This window comes from Poecilia latipinna, unplaced genomic scaffold (assembly GCF_001443285.1).
Source record: "Poecilia latipinna isolate Pla-1442-1.1 unplaced genomic scaffold, P_latipinna-1.0 Scaffold145, whole genome shotgun sequence".
In the NCBI taxonomy this organism is placed as follows: Eukaryota; Metazoa; Chordata; class Actinopteri; order Cyprinodontiformes; family Poeciliidae; genus Poecilia; species Poecilia latipinna.
Genome location: NW_015112761.1, coordinates 303,666 through 322,823, shown reverse-complemented (window position 1 = coordinate 322,823; position 19,158 = coordinate 303,666). Strand labels below are relative to the sequence as shown.

The 19,158-nt window shown below is 37.3% G+C and overlaps 2 protein-coding genes and 1 long non-coding RNA gene across 5 annotated transcripts in view; 2 read left to right on the top strand and 1 right to left on the bottom strand.

Annotated features, from left to right (window-relative positions):
* The first annotated feature begins 130 nt into the window (after window positions 1-130).
* On the top strand, window positions 131-7,946 carry LOC106945456 (protein eva-1 homolog C). Of its 2 annotated transcripts, XM_015029152.1 has the most exons (8): window positions 131-319; window positions 2,489-2,697; window positions 3,388-3,511; window positions 4,749-4,901; window positions 4,989-5,132; window positions 5,810-5,881; window positions 5,969-6,049; window positions 7,534-7,946. In XM_015029152.1, exons 1-8 carry the CDS (start codon window positions 223-225, stop codon window positions 7,917-7,919), a joined length of 1,266 nt encoding a protein of 421 aa, XP_014884638.1. In that variant the 5' UTR covers window positions 131-222; the 3' UTR covers window positions 7,920-7,946. The 2 variants fall into 2 exon arrangements, with proteins under 2 accessions (XP_014884638.1, XP_014884639.1); XM_015029153.1 differs by lacking the exon at window positions 5,969-6,049 and having other exon boundaries at window positions 134-319.
* On the bottom strand, window positions 3,522-12,932 carry LOC106945457 (uncharacterized). Its single transcript, XR_001424569.1, has 3 exons — window positions 12,922-12,932; window positions 8,284-8,286; window positions 3,522-4,074 (listed from the first exon to the last, which is right to left on the bottom strand). It is a non-coding gene; the product is annotated as an uncharacterized LOC106945457 (long non-coding RNA).
* Window positions 8,928-19,158, top strand: part of ocrl (OCRL inositol polyphosphate-5-phosphatase) — a 31,613-nt gene continuing 21,382 nt past the window's right edge. For both annotated transcript variants that reach the window (XM_015029151.1, XM_015029150.1), the window contains exons 1-8: window positions 8,928-9,373; window positions 9,780-9,859; window positions 14,185-14,276; window positions 14,699-14,737; window positions 15,033-15,146; window positions 17,696-17,881; window positions 18,276-18,501; window positions 18,581-18,751. In XM_015029151.1, the coding sequence (XP_014884637.1) occupies window positions 9,332-9,373; window positions 9,780-9,859; window positions 14,185-14,276; window positions 14,699-14,737; window positions 15,033-15,146; window positions 17,696-17,881; window positions 18,276-18,501; window positions 18,581-18,751 (950 nt within the window). In that variant the 5' untranslated portion in view covers window positions 8,928-9,331. The remainder of the gene's footprint in view (window positions 9,374-9,779; window positions 9,860-14,184; window positions 14,277-14,698; window positions 14,738-15,032; window positions 15,147-17,695; window positions 17,882-18,275; window positions 18,502-18,580; window positions 18,752-19,158) is intronic.

The following is a 19,158-nucleotide window of genomic DNA, read 5'->3' as shown; positions in this document are numbered from 1 at the left end:
TTTCTGATAGTATAATTGCATGTAATTTGCAAAAGTTTACAAAACCATGACATCATCATCTGGGTTTTACCAAATTGTTTAAATTGTCTGGTTTGAACTGTTGTTCACACAGCGAACTGCAGGGAGGCTGTGTTTTGTATTTTTCTTTTTGCAGACACAAAGACATCATTGACCCGTTTCCAAGGACAGCAAACCCCAGTGCTTTGTTACTAAACACTCACAATGATAGAGGCATGGAGTTCCTTCACATCTTTATGTTTTCTTTATCTTTTTCTTTCTCCCAGGACGCCTGTTGCACTTTCGGCACCTGATTTCTCTCGTAAGTTCTTCACTTTCCTCCCTATTTTTAATGTGTGGGTAAAAAAATGCTGATGCGTGATTTTCCACATGTGTGGGCTTCCACAACAGGAAGTGTCGGAAAGACATTTCCTAACAACATGCACATCCTTCTTTCTAAGCTGATGACTTAGCTGCGAGATTGAAGTCAGGGTGAAGAGGCAGCAAGAAAAAATATGAGGGAGAACCAGATATCTTTCTTTTTGGACAGTGAAAGTAATTGCTGTGTGGTGATTGTTGAGACACGGTTTTGTTTTTAAGCTTTGTGTATCTGACAGTAGCTGTTAGAAGTTTTTGTTTGGCAACAAGCTAATAATAGCTCTTTGTGAATAAGTGCCTGGTACGGCCAGAGAGCAGCAAACAAGCAAATGTCGCCTACGTAGGACATTACAGTGCTGTGCAAAAGTATTGAGACTTTCTATGCTTTTCCTCATTTTGTGAAGTTGCAATCATAACTCCATTGTATTTCATTGAGATTTTATGCAGAAGTAGTGCCAAAATGTGGAAGGAAATGATGCAGATTTCAATATTTTTTAGAAAATAAAACTATAGCATGTATTTGACTCATCCCTCTTTATTCTGATATCCATAAATAAGCATATCAGAATATTCATATTTATGGAGTCCAACCACTAAAGGGATTGGAATATGTTGTAAAGCATGGATAAATATTTCAGGCTCTGGAAGTAAAGAGTCAATAGAGACATACACTTCAAGCTTGCAACTTGCAAAAGATGGTTGTACAAAGGAATAGTTGAAAACATGTCCTGCATTATTTTTGTCTACTTTACAAATATGTGCTACTTTGTTCCATCACATAAAATCCTGATAAAATACATTAAAGGTGACTTATTATGCTTCCTCAGACAGATTAGGATAAGTATAAGCCTATGCAAAACATGTTCATTACCTTTTCTGCTCAAAATCATTCTTAAAGATGAGATTTTAGTCTATTTTGAGCTCCTTTCAGATTGAGACGTTTTAGGGCCTCTTGTCACTTTAAATCCAAATAATCTGCTGCTGGCCATGCCCCCAAACTCAATGTTTATATTCACACGTGAAAATGGCTGCAATTTGAGCACAATTATACAACTGTACATGTTTAAAAAGCAGAAGTAGAGCCTCCTGCACAACCAACAAGCAAGCAGCAAGGAGTTTCTGGATGGTAAGTAAACAAAAAAAATGCCATTGTCTGCATATAAATTACTTTTAGTTACAATTACAGTCATATTGATTTACCTACATCATTTTATATATTTATATTTTATAAACTTGATCTCTTATGGTTATATTTGTGTTGTTAATATTTAACACCTTAGATGGAGTAGCTTGTCAACGAATAGCCAATTTCCCCATGGGGATCAATAAAGTCTATTCTATTCTATTCTATTCTATTCTATTCTATTCTATTCTATTCTATTCTATTCTATTCTATTCTAAAACCAGATAACCAAATGAGCTGGAACTTGGGTTGCTAGGTGACGGGCAAACTCTGCTGGGGTTGCTAGGTGACAGCTCAGTGCAAGTTGATTGTGACGTTACATTCTGGAGGTTTTTGCACCAAAAATATTAACATGAACCTCAGGGTGTTTTTTAAGCGTGTTAGCTGTGTCTAGAAGCAGTAGAAACCCAAACTGAAGTACAAAAATATGAATTTTGTGTAGTAGAGTCTCTTCTCTAGATTTCCTAGTTTGTGTTTATACTGACAAATGTGAAAGTTGTCCTCTAGAAATAGTCAAACTACATTCAGTCAGTGACTATTCCATTAAATATGAACCACAGTCCCTGAGTTTTGCCTCACCAGCAGAGGTGGATCCCACATGACAGCATCAGAGGAACTACTGTACACACATAAGAGACAGGGGGCCTCTACAGGAAATACAGATGGGAGGGGAGACTTCAGTTCGGTGTCTTTGTGTTTCTGCGAAACATGATTGTCTGTGTGGTCAGAGTCCAAACATTGTCTTGGAGAGCTACACCCAGTGACGAAGACTTGGGGACACCACCCTGTCCACATGAAGCCGGGCTGAGTCACATGGACTGTAAATAGCCACATTTATGTCTTACAGACCACTAATTGCTTATCAAGACATCCCTGATGAATAAATATGAAAGAGGGGGGAAGTGGAATAATCTCATATTTGTGTTTCAGTGTATCTCCACAGTATTCTGAAGAACCACACGGCTCACGCTTGTGAGGGAGACCTGCTTGTCATCAAGTGTCCCTCCAGGACATCTGTAGCCGTCCTATCGGCCTTCTATGGAAGACGTGTCCCTAATAAACACTTGTGCCCTGCACCAAACGCAAACATCACAGTAGAGGAGGAGGACACAGATTGTACTTCCTCCACCGCTTTAGAGGTAGATGAGACTGCAGTCATGTGATTTATTACAGATATTTCCCATAATTTTCCATGCCATTGCCACTAAAACAATGTTAGCTTCTGACCGGGGACGTCAATATCAATAGATATGATAGAATATTCAATACACAGAAAACACACCGAACTCCGATTCAGAACCACACAGCATTCTGGGAGATGTAGGCAGCAGAAAAGCATAAGTCACTCAACCTCTCACAACCAGCTAAAACAAGGTTGCTGGAATCAACTAACTAATCACTCTTTGGTTACCTAGCAACTCATTCACTCTGTGGTTACCTAGCAACAGCCTGTTAAGTAACTTGCAGTTTCAAGTTTCAGCACTGCCTTGTAACTGCTTAGAAATAAACAATAATGAGGAGTAAAAAGTGGGATAAAAGTTTTTCACATATTTAAAACAAATAAAAAAATAATAATTATTGATATTGATATTTATCGATATTGAATGATGTGAAACTCTTAAACAGTGATAGGTTTTCACCCATATCTAATACTTACATTTATCAAAAGTTTAAAATTTGATTTAAAAATGTATTGGATTACATTTTTTTTTTGTTTTCCATTTTTTTCACATCTTCCCTCCAACCTCCTGATGTCCTCACTTTGAAAAATGCAGATTTATTACATCATTGATTCATGTAGAATGCCAGATGTTTTCCTGCTGTTGCAGAAGGCGCAGTCGGAGTGTCAGGACGAGCGGTCATGTCACATTCCCGTCCTCGCTCCTGTGTTTGGACCGGATCCCTGTCCACTCACTACCAAGTACCTCTTGGTGTCTTACAAGTGCAAACCAGGTACATCAATGAGTACTTTGAAAACAACTACTGTGTTTTAGACTGAATTAACTAAGCTAAACATTTTGTTTGTTTTTCAGCTCAATATGCTATATGGTATGAACAATGAATGTTGGACTAATTTTTTTTTTACATCACACAAATATGGGGATATTACCAGAGATAGAAGACTTTTTTAAAATGTAAAAAAAAATGAAAAGAAAATATTTTAAAAATAAGGAAGAAATTTCTTCTTTACACATCGAGTTCTGCAATAAATAGCACAATTATTTTCATTTAGCTATAAACTATTAGCTTTACATTTGACTTTTGTTGTTTTAATTCAAAGTTTGGTTGACTATTTCAATATATTCTAACTTTTAGTGTACCTCTTCTTAGGCTACATTACCCCTGCAGCCTGGATGGAGCCAATTCTGATTTTTTGTCAAATTTGACAGTTTTTGCCGTGGTCTTTCACACTTGCAAATATATGCAATCTGTACGTGTTCTCCAGTGTGAACTGTAAACGACCTGAACGTGTCCCGCATGCGCAGTAGAGGGCGCAATAACGTCACACATAGAGACTGTTTGCTGAAGTAAACATGGATGCCACCGGTGGAGCATAGCTTACGGTTTTGAAGTTGTTATTCGACCGCAGCCAGCACATTAACAACTTAATCCTCATTATAGTCCGCCATGGTTGTTATTTTTCTTCCCGCTTGCGAGTATCAAGGCGCAGAATAGTGACGTTTGTCGAGTATCAGTGACGTTTAGGTCGGACAAATGCGATCTGGCCGTTCAGACTCAAGTCACATTTGAAAAGATCGGATACGTATCGGATATCCAAACTAGCTTGGATATTCGAAGAAAAATCCGACCTGTGTTGTTCAGACTGTCATGAAAAGATCAGATACAGGTCGCATTAAGGCAAAAAAAAAAAAAAAAAAATCGGATTTGGGTCACTTTTGACTGCGGTGTGAACCGCCCACCTTATCAGTGCATCAGACCACTGAACGCCCTGTCCCTAAAAAACTTTTAATCCCAAAAGAGCATCCACAGGAAGTGGTGCAGCCAGCCTGAGGCCCACGCCCACCAGCATTCAGGATCTGCTGCCAACTTCCTGGAGCCAGACGCTGCAGGACACCCACTGTGCTCCTCTCACTCACTGGGACACCAATCATTTCACAGTGTGAAACATGTCAGTCTGCAGATGCTTATCTGGTTTTGCTTCATATTTTTTATTTTTTTTTTCCCCCAGAACACCATCACACAAGACTTGTGTGTGAAAACGAGCGTCTGAGGCTGATGTGTAAAAACGAGTCCGTCCTCGCCATCTACTCTGCTACATTTGGACACCTGCTTCATGGAAGTCCCAACTGTCCTGAGGAGCCGGGATCAAAATCCAACATGGGTCTGAAGCAAACATTTGGTGATAAACAGGGGAAAAACTGTTTATCTGTGAGGTATGATATATATTTGTCTGTTTTGTCTGTTTCAGAGTGCTTGTCAGCTGTGGCTCTGAGGAAGGTTTCCCGCAGGTGTCACGGCAGAGAAAACTGTTCAATCTTTGCAGATACTCAAACCTTTGGGGACCCTTGCTTCCCCGGCACCAGGAAACACCTGCGAGTCTCCTTCACTTGTGGTAAGTAACAGGGTGGATCTTGTTATCCACAGCTGAGGCACACCACAAAAACACAAAATCTTACTAGGTATTCTTGGTTTTTAGTGCAAATATCTTAGTATACTTGAAATAAAACAAAACTAACTTACAAGTAAATTTTCAGCAAGATGTAAGATTTTTAGTAAATAATTCATTAATATTGACAAAAGTACTATTGCCCTGGCAGATTACTTCACTAATAACAAGACATTTTCCCCATGTTATAACTGAACTAGGATTTTTTCATTAATGTTATGGTGATAATTATGATACAAAGAAGGATTCTTCATAAAATCAGGAAAATCATGGACAACCCTGACCATTATCTTCATCAGATCTTGGGAAGACATAGTGTCTTCAGTCAGAGGCTTTTTCAGATTCTCTGTAATACAGACCGCTAGAAGAGTAGATGCCAATAACCATCACTATTTACTTTTTCAAGAATCTGAATTATTTTTTTCATTTTAACTGAATTGAATTGAATATTAAGGAATTACTGACTTAAATTAAACTCCTACATCTTGCTGGAAAGTTATTTGTAAGTTAGTTTTGTCTTGTTTCAAATGTAATAAAATATTTCCACTAGAAGCTAGACCAAAAATACTTGATAAGTCTGTATTGTTGCAGTGCAGCATGTAAACATATAATTTCCTTTTTAGTGCCCAGATATCTTCTTGAAGATGTGGGTCGAGGGTCGACTGACCCCTTCATGATCTCAGACCTCACACACGGTGAGGCACTAATCGGATTTTCTCAGGTTTTGTTGCACGATCTGCCCGGCTGACTGGTCTCTGAGCCCAGACCCCTCTCACCTGCAGGTGGATGGTACACTGGCCCCACCTACAGGCCGCAAAATGTGCTCTTTACCAACTGTCTGGAGATCATTGAAAAAATATTGGGTATGTGCTCTGATACCCTGAGACACCATGGGGTCAAGTTTTTTAATGGACCCTTCTGATATATTTGCCCACAAATATATCAGACATTTTTGAAAATGTTATTTTCAAAAATAACATTTATTTTTGAAAATGTGTTTCTTACTAACTTACAGAGAACTCAAGTTAGGTAGAAGTTAAGCCAGAGACATCAGCATTCTAAATAATTAGTTGTGGCATTTGTGTAAGGGTTTCTTTTTGTTGCTTTCTGTTCATCCCCACACGATAGAGAGTGGGCGCCCCCTTATGTTACATAAATGCATCTGCTTGTTTAGAAAATGTGCAAATGTCTGTACACTTATGAAAGAGTGAAAAGTGGAAAGATAGGCTCACCCATCGAGGCATATATCAAATCTGACTTCGTTCAAATAAAAGCAGCTGTAATGAGTTTTCTGAATGATTCATTACCCTTGAACATTGCCAGATTTTCCATCCATCCATCCATTCTTTATGGCTGCTTATCAACACACATTGAATGCTGTTGTTTTCCCAGAAATTTTGCACATGCGCACAATGTTTGAGGGCAAAAAGCCGATCATATTATTTGTCATCTGTAGTTGCGATGCTGCAGTAGAACAAACCCAGTCAGCAAAATGAGACCTGGAGATGTAGGCGTTATTAATTTAGTGAAGAGCACCACAGCAAAGGAAAAAACAACCCAGAAAAACTGTGAAGAACAACTCAAAATGCCTCTTATTCTTTTTTCTCCATATGGTCTACACTACACATAGACACGTTGCCATAGCAACTGACTGACAACAGCACCACTAATGTATGAGGATTCAACACCAAAAAACACAAATATTTCCCAGAAAAAGAACAAAACATGGTCCATGGTAAAAGTGTGAAAAAGCTTAAGGCCTATGAAGAATTTTGCTAAGAACTGTAAAGTATCACAATAAACAAAAATAAACACACCTGCCTGCACACAATTAACCATGCCAATGTTGAGGATTCCTGCAGTAATGCTGATGGTGGGTGGGGTATGGTTGGTGTCAATTTAAATCTGTTGCTGGGGAAAAATGTTCAACGACCAACCAGATTCTCTCTGCTTTTGTATTAATTTTATTTTAAAGCCACTTATTTAGTCTTGGATAGTAACTGTATGAACATTTTTGCATTTTAGAACTTGAGGTGAATTTATTCCTGCTGCATGCTGATATAATTACATCTTTGGTCTACATCGGGGGTGCCCAAAGTCGACCCTCGAGGCCCGGCATCCTGCATGTTTTAGTTCTCTCCCTGGTGGTGGTAAAAACCTTTACAGCATGTCAATGTTCTCCTTAGGTCTTCTAATGAGCCATCATTTGATCCGGGTGCGTTAAACCAGGGAGAGAACTAAAACATGCAGGATCCCGGCCCTCGAGGACCAACTTTGGGCACCACTGGTCTACATGAATATGGAGTGTCTTTGAGTTGTGATTAATGATCCCTCTCCTCTCCTGCAGGTCTCCCAGAGAGAGTGGCTCTGTACTTTGTCTCTGGTATTTGTGCCGGTCTGGTGTTCCTGCTCTGTCTGTTCGGGCTTCGCTCCACACTAGTGAGAGACGTTAAAGATCTGGTTTCTGACCTGAACTATCAGCTGAAAGCCTCTCGCAGGCAGCGCAAGGAGCTCATGGACGACCTCTTTGACGAAGACGTCTCGGACACTTCGTCCTTCCGCCACCTCACGCAGTCCTACCGCGCAACGGAGACTTTAAGTCCGTCCACCTTGTCAGTGGAACTGGTTGAGCGAGAAGTGCAGCAGACCAGAGCTCATCCCAAAGGAGACATCTGGCCACAGCTGGACTCTAGTCCTTATGCCATTCACAAGATTAAAACGTACAGCAACTGATTAAGATCTGACAGAAACAAAAAGGAACTTTCATTTGCTGGCCGTCATTAACGTAGCAAAGGTTTAGTAGGATTGGTGCGTTTAAAATCAAAACTGACCACATGTTCTTTTAATTAATAATATCCTCATATGAAGATCTTCCACCACTTTAACTGTTTTTATTAAACTGGTTTGTCTAATGTATGAAAAATATGAAATTAACACAATGTAAAAATATTAAAACTAATAAAAATTGATTGGTACTCTATGCAGTGATGTATTTCTGCATCCATGCACCCAGCCTGCATTTATTTATTCTAGTGGAGCCTACTTGCTGATAGGTATTTATAAATAATAACAAACGGCACTACTAGAGATTTTAAACAAGCTTTGATATAATATCCTTCAAATTGGTTCAACTCCAGTCTCCTCTGTCTAAGATGTTAATTAATTCTGGTGTAGAGCACAGAATCACCATACTGATGGTTATTAAATCATGAGATACATGGGCCAAAATTATTAGCCAAAAATACTCACAGGCAAAAAAAAAAAAAATTAAAGAAATTATTTTTATTTTTATTTATTTTTTGTGATAAACAGATGTTTAGTACAAAACCTAAAAACATAGTCAATAACTTTTACAAAAACATCTTCGGCGCTGGCTAGCCATCTAGCCACCTAGCTAACTAGAGCTAACCCGTGGTTATCTAGCTGAATTTAGTTTTGTAAGATTTTAGAATAAAAGAAAGTGTTACTGCATACTCCGTGGTATGGAGTTAGATTTGTTTCACAATTATTCAATCAAAAAAAAAAAATCATGTCAAACAAAAAAGTAGTATTCAATAAAAAAAAATCTTTAATTTTTTTGTTTCGTAAAAAAATATTTTTATAATTAAAAACTTTTTAAGATTTTTTTTTTTTTTTTTGACATGATTTTTTTTTTGATTGAATAATTGTGAAACAAATCTAACTCCATACCGTGGCAGTAGGAGGCAGTATAGGATTTAGTCCTGATCCGCTGAAGTCTGGAAGATGAAGTCCGTCCGTGTTGACGAACGTGGGTGGAGGAGGGAGCCTACATAGCGATCTCTTTACTGGAGGAGCAGCGGTGTATCTGCTCCTAACTGTCCGCTCACGCTATGTTGCCCCACCGGTTGGCCTCCTGACACCGAGCGGGACGTGAAGAAAGCGGGATAACATAAGCGTATGTGACAGAGTTATGGACGCTAATCGAGATTTGTGGAGCTCTACGACTTGTTGAAACATTTGAGACTCCCTCCAGCTGCTGCTAGCATTAGCCGCTGAAAACAAACAGCTGCCCGGAAGGAGGCCGCCGCGGCGCCGGGTTGGGATTTAACTTTCCTCGCCCCGACATTCCTGCCGATCCCACACAAAGCCAACCGCGAAGGGGTATTTATGTGATCCGGGTAAGAATGGAGTCCACTTTGGGGATATCCAACGAGGAATGCTTGGCAATATCCTTTCAGTGATGTTTACATTTTATTTTTTAGTTGGGGTTAGGCTAACGTTAGCTTTATGTATCTGATAAGAACACAACCGACTTTTAATGCCCTGCTAACCATATGAACATATAATGCTACTAACATTGACTAAACCTATTTATATTTCAGTAACAGCCATTATTTAATGTAATGTTGTTGCTTCCAAACTGCATCCCTCTTGTCCTGTTTTCCGTCAGATTATTTTGACTCCTGTTTTCACTTTCTATGGCTTCATTTTAACATCTATCTGCTGCCAGAATGAAACTAATCGATTATTCGGCGCAGTGGGGTAATGTTTGAGTTGAACAGGCCCTTTGTTGTGATGTCCGCACTGCTCCCTCATCCTCCATCACATTGATTCCTTGATTGAGCTGCTCACACTGTGAAAGGTCAAGAGCTGAGGTCTGGCCAGAAGGAGCCCAGACTGCTGTCTCTAATTGAACGCAATGGAGAGTTTATGTAAGTATCAGATATATAAAAACAGGTTTTAGTGTTGGACAGCTGGTAAATCAATAACAGATTGAGTTTGTGTTAAGACATTTTTTTGTGCACTGATCATAATTTTCAGCTAATTTCGGAGCTCTGGCTTTGTAAAGCTTTAACCTGCTTATTTTTTTAACTGATTCTGTTTTCTCTTTAATAACTAATATGAGAAAACATAAAAACATCATTCAAAATATTTTTAAACAACGCATCTTTCGTTGAGTGAAGGAAGTGTCCTGCCACATTGTCAGAAATAAATCATTTTAAATTCACAAAATTAAATACATTATGTAACTTATTGATTTTCTGCTTATAGCTAATGGAAATAAAGAAACATTTAAGATCAGAATGCAACAATAGACCACTGAAAACAATTTTAAGTATAAAAATATGGGCTAATAAATAACAAGTATGTTTAATAACGGCTTAAAGTTATTTTCAAAAGTTACTCATTCATACTCTTATAAATGAGCGATTATGACTATTTTAATGATTATCCAAACAGTAGTTTCCACTTGTTTTCCATTAAAATGTTTCATGAAAGAATCTGGCATTTTAAAAAATGTGATAAATTTCAAAAGGATAAAGTTAACCAATATTCCTATACTCTTTTCAGCCATCTTGAGTTTAATTACTTGTTACTTAGTAAAAGCTCACACTGAGGAGTGTTGTTGAAAATTAAGCTTTCTTGTCTTAGTGTAACCCTTCTTTGTTCGTCTCAGGTCCAGTAGGTTGACTTCGCAACAGACGCACTCATGTTCATTGAATTTATTCTAACAAGAGAGAAAATTAAGTTGTTTTCTGTCCATTTACATCAAATAAAATACAATGAATAAACCTACACAAAAGACAGAGCAATGGCTTCCAATGAGCAGTTTACAGTTGTAAAATTAAATACAGCTAATTATGATAATGGTTAAAAAAAACAGGACAAAGTTGCATATGAAACCGTTTATATAATTAAATTTGTCTTAAATATATGCTAAAATATAATGCCTATAAAGAAAACGCAGAGCTGATCTGAATAAATACCACAGTCCCAGAAGGCCACAGAAAAAAGGGGGAGGAGCTGTCGGTTACCGGTTGCTATGGTAACCACCAACGGTCAAGAGCAAAGTAGCAATAAATGTCAGGAGCACATCACAACTTTTGACTAAACAAAAAATAATTTGAGGAATAAATGAACAATTTTGACAAACTCCGCATCTACATTATTGTTGAAATAAAACCCTGTTACATTGGTACATATTGATTTTTGCGACGATGGTTGTTGTTCAGTGTATTGTGTGGATCTGTGGGGCACAAAATAATTTCTCAGTGCAGGATTTCAGTGTTTGGTGTTCTGCCTTATTTGGATTGGCTGCCATGGAGCCTGAATGTATGTCATGTATGCAGAGTTGTGTATATAAGAAATGTCTCATCAGTTAACATCCAGCGCCCTACTTTATAAACAAATATGGCTTTCAACATGCAAACATGCAAGATAATCAAAGCACTTTCGAGAAGTTGTCACCCGAACAATGTCACACTGACAGACAGGATGTGTTGTTGGAAAGCAAAGCTGATCCAGGTTGAATCAGAACTTTTTGATTCCAGGAGTTTTAGCTGAATGAGAAGCTTTTTTGTTGCCACTGGATTGTAATTTAACAGGAAGTCATGCGGTAATCATGGCTAGTGTCCGTTTGGCAGCTGCAGCGTTTGCTTAGTGATAGTGGGAGCTGTGTGTCCAACCACCAGTATAGCTCCCAGTAAGTTCCACCATCATCCACCTCACCGCAGATTACTCTGAATTCCTTCGCTTGGTCTTGGGCTGTAATGAGAGTCACATGGGCTCCAAGCCTCAGGCTGTTTAAACAACATTAACTCATCCAAGAAGCAGTTCTGATGGGCCAAATTAAACTATGACGGCTCAAATAAAATGTATACATTTTGTCATACCTTTATATAATGAGTAATGATAATTGATTTATTCACCATGAAAGTTGTCTGTTTTATAGTAGAAAACTGGAAATGACTGCATACTTCTTATTTTCGTTGTACCAATCTGAGGGAATTTAATTAAATTGCTCAAAATAGGGAAGATAAAAATTATAAATCAGAGTGAGGGAAACAAAACATGTTGACTGGTTAATAAACAAAACAACAAATAAAATTAATCGAGTCTAAACAAAATTGTCCTTCAAAATAAAAAGACTTGTTGAGACCAAAAGACAGACTAAAGACTTTCATCATCCAGTTTTTGGTAGAGAGCGAGAGAGAAAGGAGAAAAATAATAAATAATGCAAATGGAAATTATTGGGCTTGTTTTAATTTATCATGTGATTAATTGATTTATTGCAGCATGCCTATGAATGACCCAAGTCATCTCAGACTAAAGGGAGACTAAATCCTGCCCTCTTGAACGTTGCCTAGCAACAGAAACTTGGTCACTGTTTTTAAACATCTGTTTCCAGTCATTTTGACTGTTCACATCCATAATTTTGTAAGATCCACTCTTTGCACTAGTAGCACTCCATAAGCACGATCCAGATTCAATTTTACAAGCATACAAAAGGTTGAATGTAAACATGAACAATTACTGGCCTATAAAAACTAACAATTATGAAGCTGAACTCTGTAGTTTTATTTGTTGAATAAAACAGATTTTATCTGCAGCTCATCCATTTGTAATACTTTTTGATAGAACCATAAATAAGGAATATCTAGGTTATATATTTCACACAAAGATTTTTGTTTTTTTATTCTCTGTAGGTAAAGTTAATATTAATTTAGGTTAGCTTTATTTTGAAATTCAGTTTTTATTTTGAAAGACTTCTTGTTGAGCCATATTTTTGACGATGTTTGTCGTGTTTTGATGGAAAGAAAGAAAAGACATTAAAATACATTATTTTTGGATTTTCATTTTTTAATTTTATTTTTGTTTTTTTAGTTAAATTCATTATGCTTTTCCAAGATAAACACAGATGTCGAATCTGTTGCCATAACCCTTTTCTTTAGGACACCAGTTGCATTAAAAAGTGTGATTTGTTTCACTAAACTGCTGCGTTTATATTTTTACATTTATTCATATTTGTTGATAATCTTATTGAACAAACTGTGGAGGAAATAGTGAAACCAACAATCTCTACAATACAGACAGTTTTTGTGGATTTTAAACATCATTAATGGGGAATTTACTGTGAAAATGATAAATAAAAATTCTTATCATGACAAGCAATGTATCATGATAAAAAATAAACAATATGATAAATTCTTACCGCTAGTATATAAGCAAAAGGTTCAAAGGTATATCATAAACAGGTTTCTCTTTTCTCTCTTCGTGTCATTTTTGGAAATATTCCTTAATGCAAAATCACCATAAACTGAAGGATTATTTTAAGATGACCTGGTTTTAAAACCAGAGCTGCAAAGCAGGTTAATTAATTGCGATAAAAGGTTGCCCAACTTAATTATTTTTATTCTCTATGTGTTGCTGTTCAAAGAGCAGACAGAGAGGTGATATTCTGCTCAATAATCACGTTAACTTGAAACCTAAATCCTGTTAGCTTAAGTCTTTGGCTGAAAGTCCTAAAAAATAAAAAAATAAACAAATTTCTCAAAAAAATTTAATTGTTTAGCAGCATTGGGAGTACTCTAGCAGATGAATATATTGTGAAGTTGTAGTATTTTCCTCTGGGTTATGATGTGACTGGATTCAGCCCCTTTGCAGTAGATTTTTGGTTGTAGTTTGTGACGTCTGAGGTTATCCCAGTTGATTCAGAGAACTCCCTGCGACGCATTTAGAAAGCTTGAGTCATTTTTATTGTGAAGTGAAAGAGAAGTCTGGGTAGAGCGCTGATTCAGTCCCAGTCAGATATCAGTTAGCGTTTCCCGCCCACATTAACACGCATCAAAGGTCTGAATCCTTTTGTTTTAAAACATCATAACTTATTCAGTTTTTCCCTCAGACTTGTCTTTATTAACTTTGAATGTAGAGCAGAGCCAGCCTGCTTGTTGTTTTTCCACCGTTGTTCCCTTATTCAGCTGATTTCACCTAACTGCAGATTAGTGGATGAATTTGCATGAATGCATGCTCTCTTTTTAAATACTAAATTTGCATTTTGTTCCATTAATAATGATTAAAATCTTCCCAGCACACGCGTCTTACTTGTGCTGAATGATTGAGTTTTAATTGCATAAAGGGTTTTGTGATTGAAAAAGTAAATATTTCTGCAGCTGATCTGAATATGCTTTGTTTTTTAACCTATAAAACTGAATGGTTCAGTAATTTGAACGTCAGAATCTGTGCTGCTCTCATCTAGATTGGGCGTTTTGGCCACTCCTGATGCTGTCGTGTCTCGACCAGTGGCCCAGTTATCCATACCTGTGAACCAGAAATTTGAAATTATACGAGGTATGTATCTTTTTTTCCTCTCAGCGTTAGACATTCACTTTTATTCTGCATATTCTGATAATTATTATTAAATATTCTGTAACTTTAAAACGGGTAAAGAATTCAGTAGAACATGGTGTTTGTGATGTTTAGTGTATTAAACATTTTCACCTGCAACCTTTGTTATTGGGATTTGATGTGTAGAAAAGTAGTGTGTGTATTAATGTGAGGGAATGAAATAAAAACCACGTGTCATTTTTCTCTTTAGCTTTTGGTTGTAATGTGACCAGGTCACATCTCTGTAATGTGAAAGTTAAACTTTCACTTTTTAATTTCCACTTCAGGGAGACATCAAATCGTTTCCTTCTGAAAAACCTGCAGGTTCATTCCCACCGCCGACCTTTGAACTTAACCGTTTTCCTTTCTGTTTCGTTTCCCTCCAGAAGCTGAAGAGGCTCTCCTGATTGACTTTTCTGACGATTGTGAGTTCTTCTTGAGTTTAACTTTATGCATCCAGTCAGCTTGTTACAAGTTTCAGACTCATATTTGCAGAGTTTAGTTCAGCTCCCTTTTCCAGACTTATATTTTTAGAGCAGGCCTGCAGCCCAAAGCTGCTTTATTTAGCAGCAGAGCTGGGTCATAAGTTGCCAAGGCTCGCTGAAGGAATGCTGATTTAGGTCACTGGTGTGTCCCATTTCTTCTGTTTCTCAGCCACTTTGTGTTTTAATGTGTTTGCAAAATCCAAACGTGTCTGACATGCAGGTGCTTTTTCCTCAGCGAGTGTTACAATACGAATCAGAGGAGAAAAGTCTCCAGAGCTGTTGCTGGAGCTGCAGGACGATGAGCGGACCCAGACGTTCTTAACCCAGGTGAAAAGCGCTCAAGAGCAAGGTGAGGCGATTAATTATTGAGTCACTCATCTAACATTTATTTACCAAGGGTGGATTTCGCCACGCTGCTCTGATCTCTGCTCTCCTGTGCACACCAGGAAACACACCTTGGATTGCGACTTTTAAAACTGACTTTTCCACTTCAGCTGCACTCAAACCAGAACTACACACCAGTCCTGCCGCAGTAAATCAGTTAATGGCATGGAAAATAAATACTAGCTCAATGGTTTCCATTTGCATGATTTATTGTTTTTCTACCAAAAACTGGTTGACAAAAATCTTCAGTCTGGAGCTTTGTATCCTGTTAATGAAGGATAATTTTGTTTACAGATACTTTATAATTAATTTTATTTATTAGTTCTGTTGTTTTTGTTTATTTATTGTGGATATTTAAAATATCTTCCAGTTTAAGTGTTAAATGCTCTTTATTGGTCTTTGAAAGAGGGAACTTTAATTATTACTTGAAAATTGTCTTAAAACAACAATAATATCATTTATTACAATAATTACTTGGATGATTTATCGTTTGGCAATATTTGTTATTGTGACATGAACTCCAATGGACAGAGTTATCTCTACACGGTGAATTATTCTGTCCTAGTTTTGTGTTTGTTTTCATGAGAAATAAAAAAATAACAGGAAATCTAGCGAGGAATCACTTATATGAAGTGTAATTTATGCTGGTGTTGAACATTTTCATTAACTTTTCAGAGTGAATATTTAAACTGATTCATTTTTATTTCAGATTTTGTAGCCACGAAAATGTTTGCATGTATCTTCTATTGATATTGATATATTTATTATTTTTTCAGTTTTGCCTGATTTATGCTGGTAAATCCATCAATTCCATTTTAACTAAGTTTTTCTTTTTTGCACCAATTCAGAATTATGCATGTCTCAAGGCACCTTTTAAAAAAACGGTCCAGTTTATCCAGTCAAATTCATTTAAATTTGTTCCAAATTGATCCTAATTATCAAACAAGACGGTTCAGTTCAGTTTATCAATAAAATTTAAAAAAGTCAGACATGCATCATTCACTCATCCTGCACTACCATTGGATTGAGTCTTTGACTTTGCAAAATTCCCTCATTCTGAGGATGCATGTGGCGACAGTCGGGAGGAAAACTTGTCTTTAACAGGAAGTGAGTAGCTGCACTCTCTCCTGAATAAAGAGTTATGTGGCGATAACTCGCAGAAGAGGTTAAATGAGGGTGAACATCACTTACCTTGAGTTTACTGAAGTAATAAAATAATGTTCTCAGCTTTTAAATGAGTTTTGGAGGTCATGAACACGAAAATAGCTTATGATTGAGTAAAAATGAGTGATTTAGGTTGTGGCTGCAGCGTCTGATAGAAATCATAACCAGGGAATTGTGAAAAAATCTTTGTTCTTCTTGTGTTCCAGTCATGCACTGACAGATTGCAGTAATAGGAGACGTATTGTGTGTAAGTTAGGAAAAAACACGTTTTACGAGCAGTATGGTTGTCTAAATGCTGACTTAGCTGCTTCCTGGCTTCTCCGTCAGTGAGATTTTTAAATTCCTGTCCTGGTTGCCGCCTGTGACCAACTTCCTGGAGAGATAAAGATTTTAAAGGAGGGTTTTACTTTGAGTTTCCTTCTTCAACCTGTTCATCCAGTTTGACCATTATATTCACTGTTTGCTTTTCTGAAGAAAGCCACTATGCAGACTCTTCTAAAGTTAAAGAAAACTCACTGTTTGTGTCGTTTGTCCTGTTTGGAACAACATTGCATGATCAAATTTTATTAGTTTTTATTCATTTAACGTCATTCCTCTGATGACATCACACTGGGTAGAACAGCATACATTTTAAACGTTTCTTGTCTTGTTTCCTAATTTTTTTTCATGCTTTCTTTTAAAAACAATCTAATTCAATCTCCAAACATGGTGACTTGCACTTTGTATTGCTGCACCAAAACATTTAAGCCGTATGTGAGAACGCTGCATATTTCAGGAGAAAATGACAAGAATAAAACAAACAATAAAAGGTTTCTGATGAGGGCTGAGCTTCATGATTTTTCTTTTTAGTCAAACCTGCTGTAGAAATTGTGGTTTACTTAATGCATTCATTTAGGTCAGAGGTGTCTTAAAGTTTTGCATTGTGGACTAAAATATTCAATCTCAAAAATGGAATACAAAAATACTATGAAAATAATTGATTTTGAAAGACTTTTAAACTAAAATACACCTCAAAAAACTGAACTCACTTTATTTTAATTAAAATGTTCCAAATAGGAATTGTATCTGTAAACTGCCTGAAATGGCTTATCAAAGCTGTACAGTTTCTTGAATTTTTGGGTTTCTTTTTCGTTTATTTGACCTTGAGAAAAAATCTCTGAATTTCAATTTTTGTTATTTTTTTCATTAAATGTTTGTCTTTTGCAGTCGTCTGCTGAAACAGATGAAAGTTACTTTGGTGTTTGCGTTTCTCGAGGACATCAGCTGTTCTTTATGCTCAGATGAATGTTCTAAGACATAAATATTTGCTTATTTTAAATTTTCCTCTGACTGATCTGTTAATCTGTCCAGTTGCATCCAAGCCAAGTAAACCCAAAGCGATGGAGCCGCTCACTCCAGCGGCGTATCGAGGTCCGGTTCCGGTTCCACCACAACGAGCCACAAAGACCGCCAACAGCAGCGGAGACCACCAGACCAGAACCTGCACAGCGCCGGTCTCCAACCTCAACAACGCAGCAGGAAATCATAATGCCTGCGGTAAAAATCAGCTTGTTTACAGTTTAAAATGTTAGTTTGACATCTGAAACTAAATCAAGGGATTTTTTTTGTCTGGTTTTAACCTTAATGTTTAAAAAATAATATAAAATAATATAATTAAATTATTTAATATTAGAATTAAATTTAATATTATGTAATATTTATTTATTATACTGAAGTTGCTTTAAATGTTTTTATGTAAAACTTTTACTTTCATGGTTTAAAATGTAAAATTAACTTTTTTTTTTAGCTTTAAATCATGTTATAATGTTATTCTCTCATCAAAAACATATTATATATTAAATAATATTGTAATATTTAACAGTTTAATAATATTTAATCTTAATTTTTCATAATCCTGTTTTTGATCTTTCCTGAACATTTTTTGTGTCAGAATACGGATTTGGAGAGGGCTTGAAGAACCCCGTTAAAGTGGAGGAGAAGAAGAACCAGCAGAATCGGATCGTCGCGTCCAGAGAGCCGCCTCCTGTTCCCACTCTGCCTCCCCGAAAAGCCTCCTTCCCTCCCTCCAATCCTCTTCCTCCGCCTCCAATCCCAAAAGACTCGGCTGCAGCCTTTCAGGGCCGAGGCACCGCTGTCATATCCAACACCAAACCAGAGTGAGTCCGCCTGGAAAGGGTGTGTGATTCATCTGAAATGCTTCTGTCTGTTAACCATTTCTTTTGTTTTTTAATCCAGTAGTTTCAGGCCGACTGACTACACGGACCGGCCGACGTCCTGGTGCGACAGTCCGTCTACCAACAGCATGCGGCAGGCCATGCTGTCCAGCGAGGCCGGGCAGAGGGAGTACCTCATTAAACACCGTCTGGGCAAGAAGGAGAAGGAGTATGTGGACATCCAGCCCTTCAGGTGAGGAGGCCGCCCTCGCACAAACAGGAACGGATTCAGTCTGAGGCCTTGTCCACACCCAGCCGAATCTTCATGAAAATGTATGTTTGGAAAAATAACATCGTTCACACGGGTCGTGTGTACGATGTTTTAACTTGATCATAACATCAAGTTATGATGTTGTTCTGATTGATCTTTTCACAGATTATCTGACTCATAGCAAACTGTCACAACACGGTGACAATTTTAATAAATACATAAAACATATTTTCTGATAGTTACATACTGCAGCTTTAAAGTTGTAGTATTATGGAAAACCAACTTTTTTGAGATATAATCATGTTGTAACTAGAGATGTGCCGATCAGGTTTTTTCCTGCCGATTCTGATTCCGATCACCCATGAGGGCCGATCACCGATACCGATCAC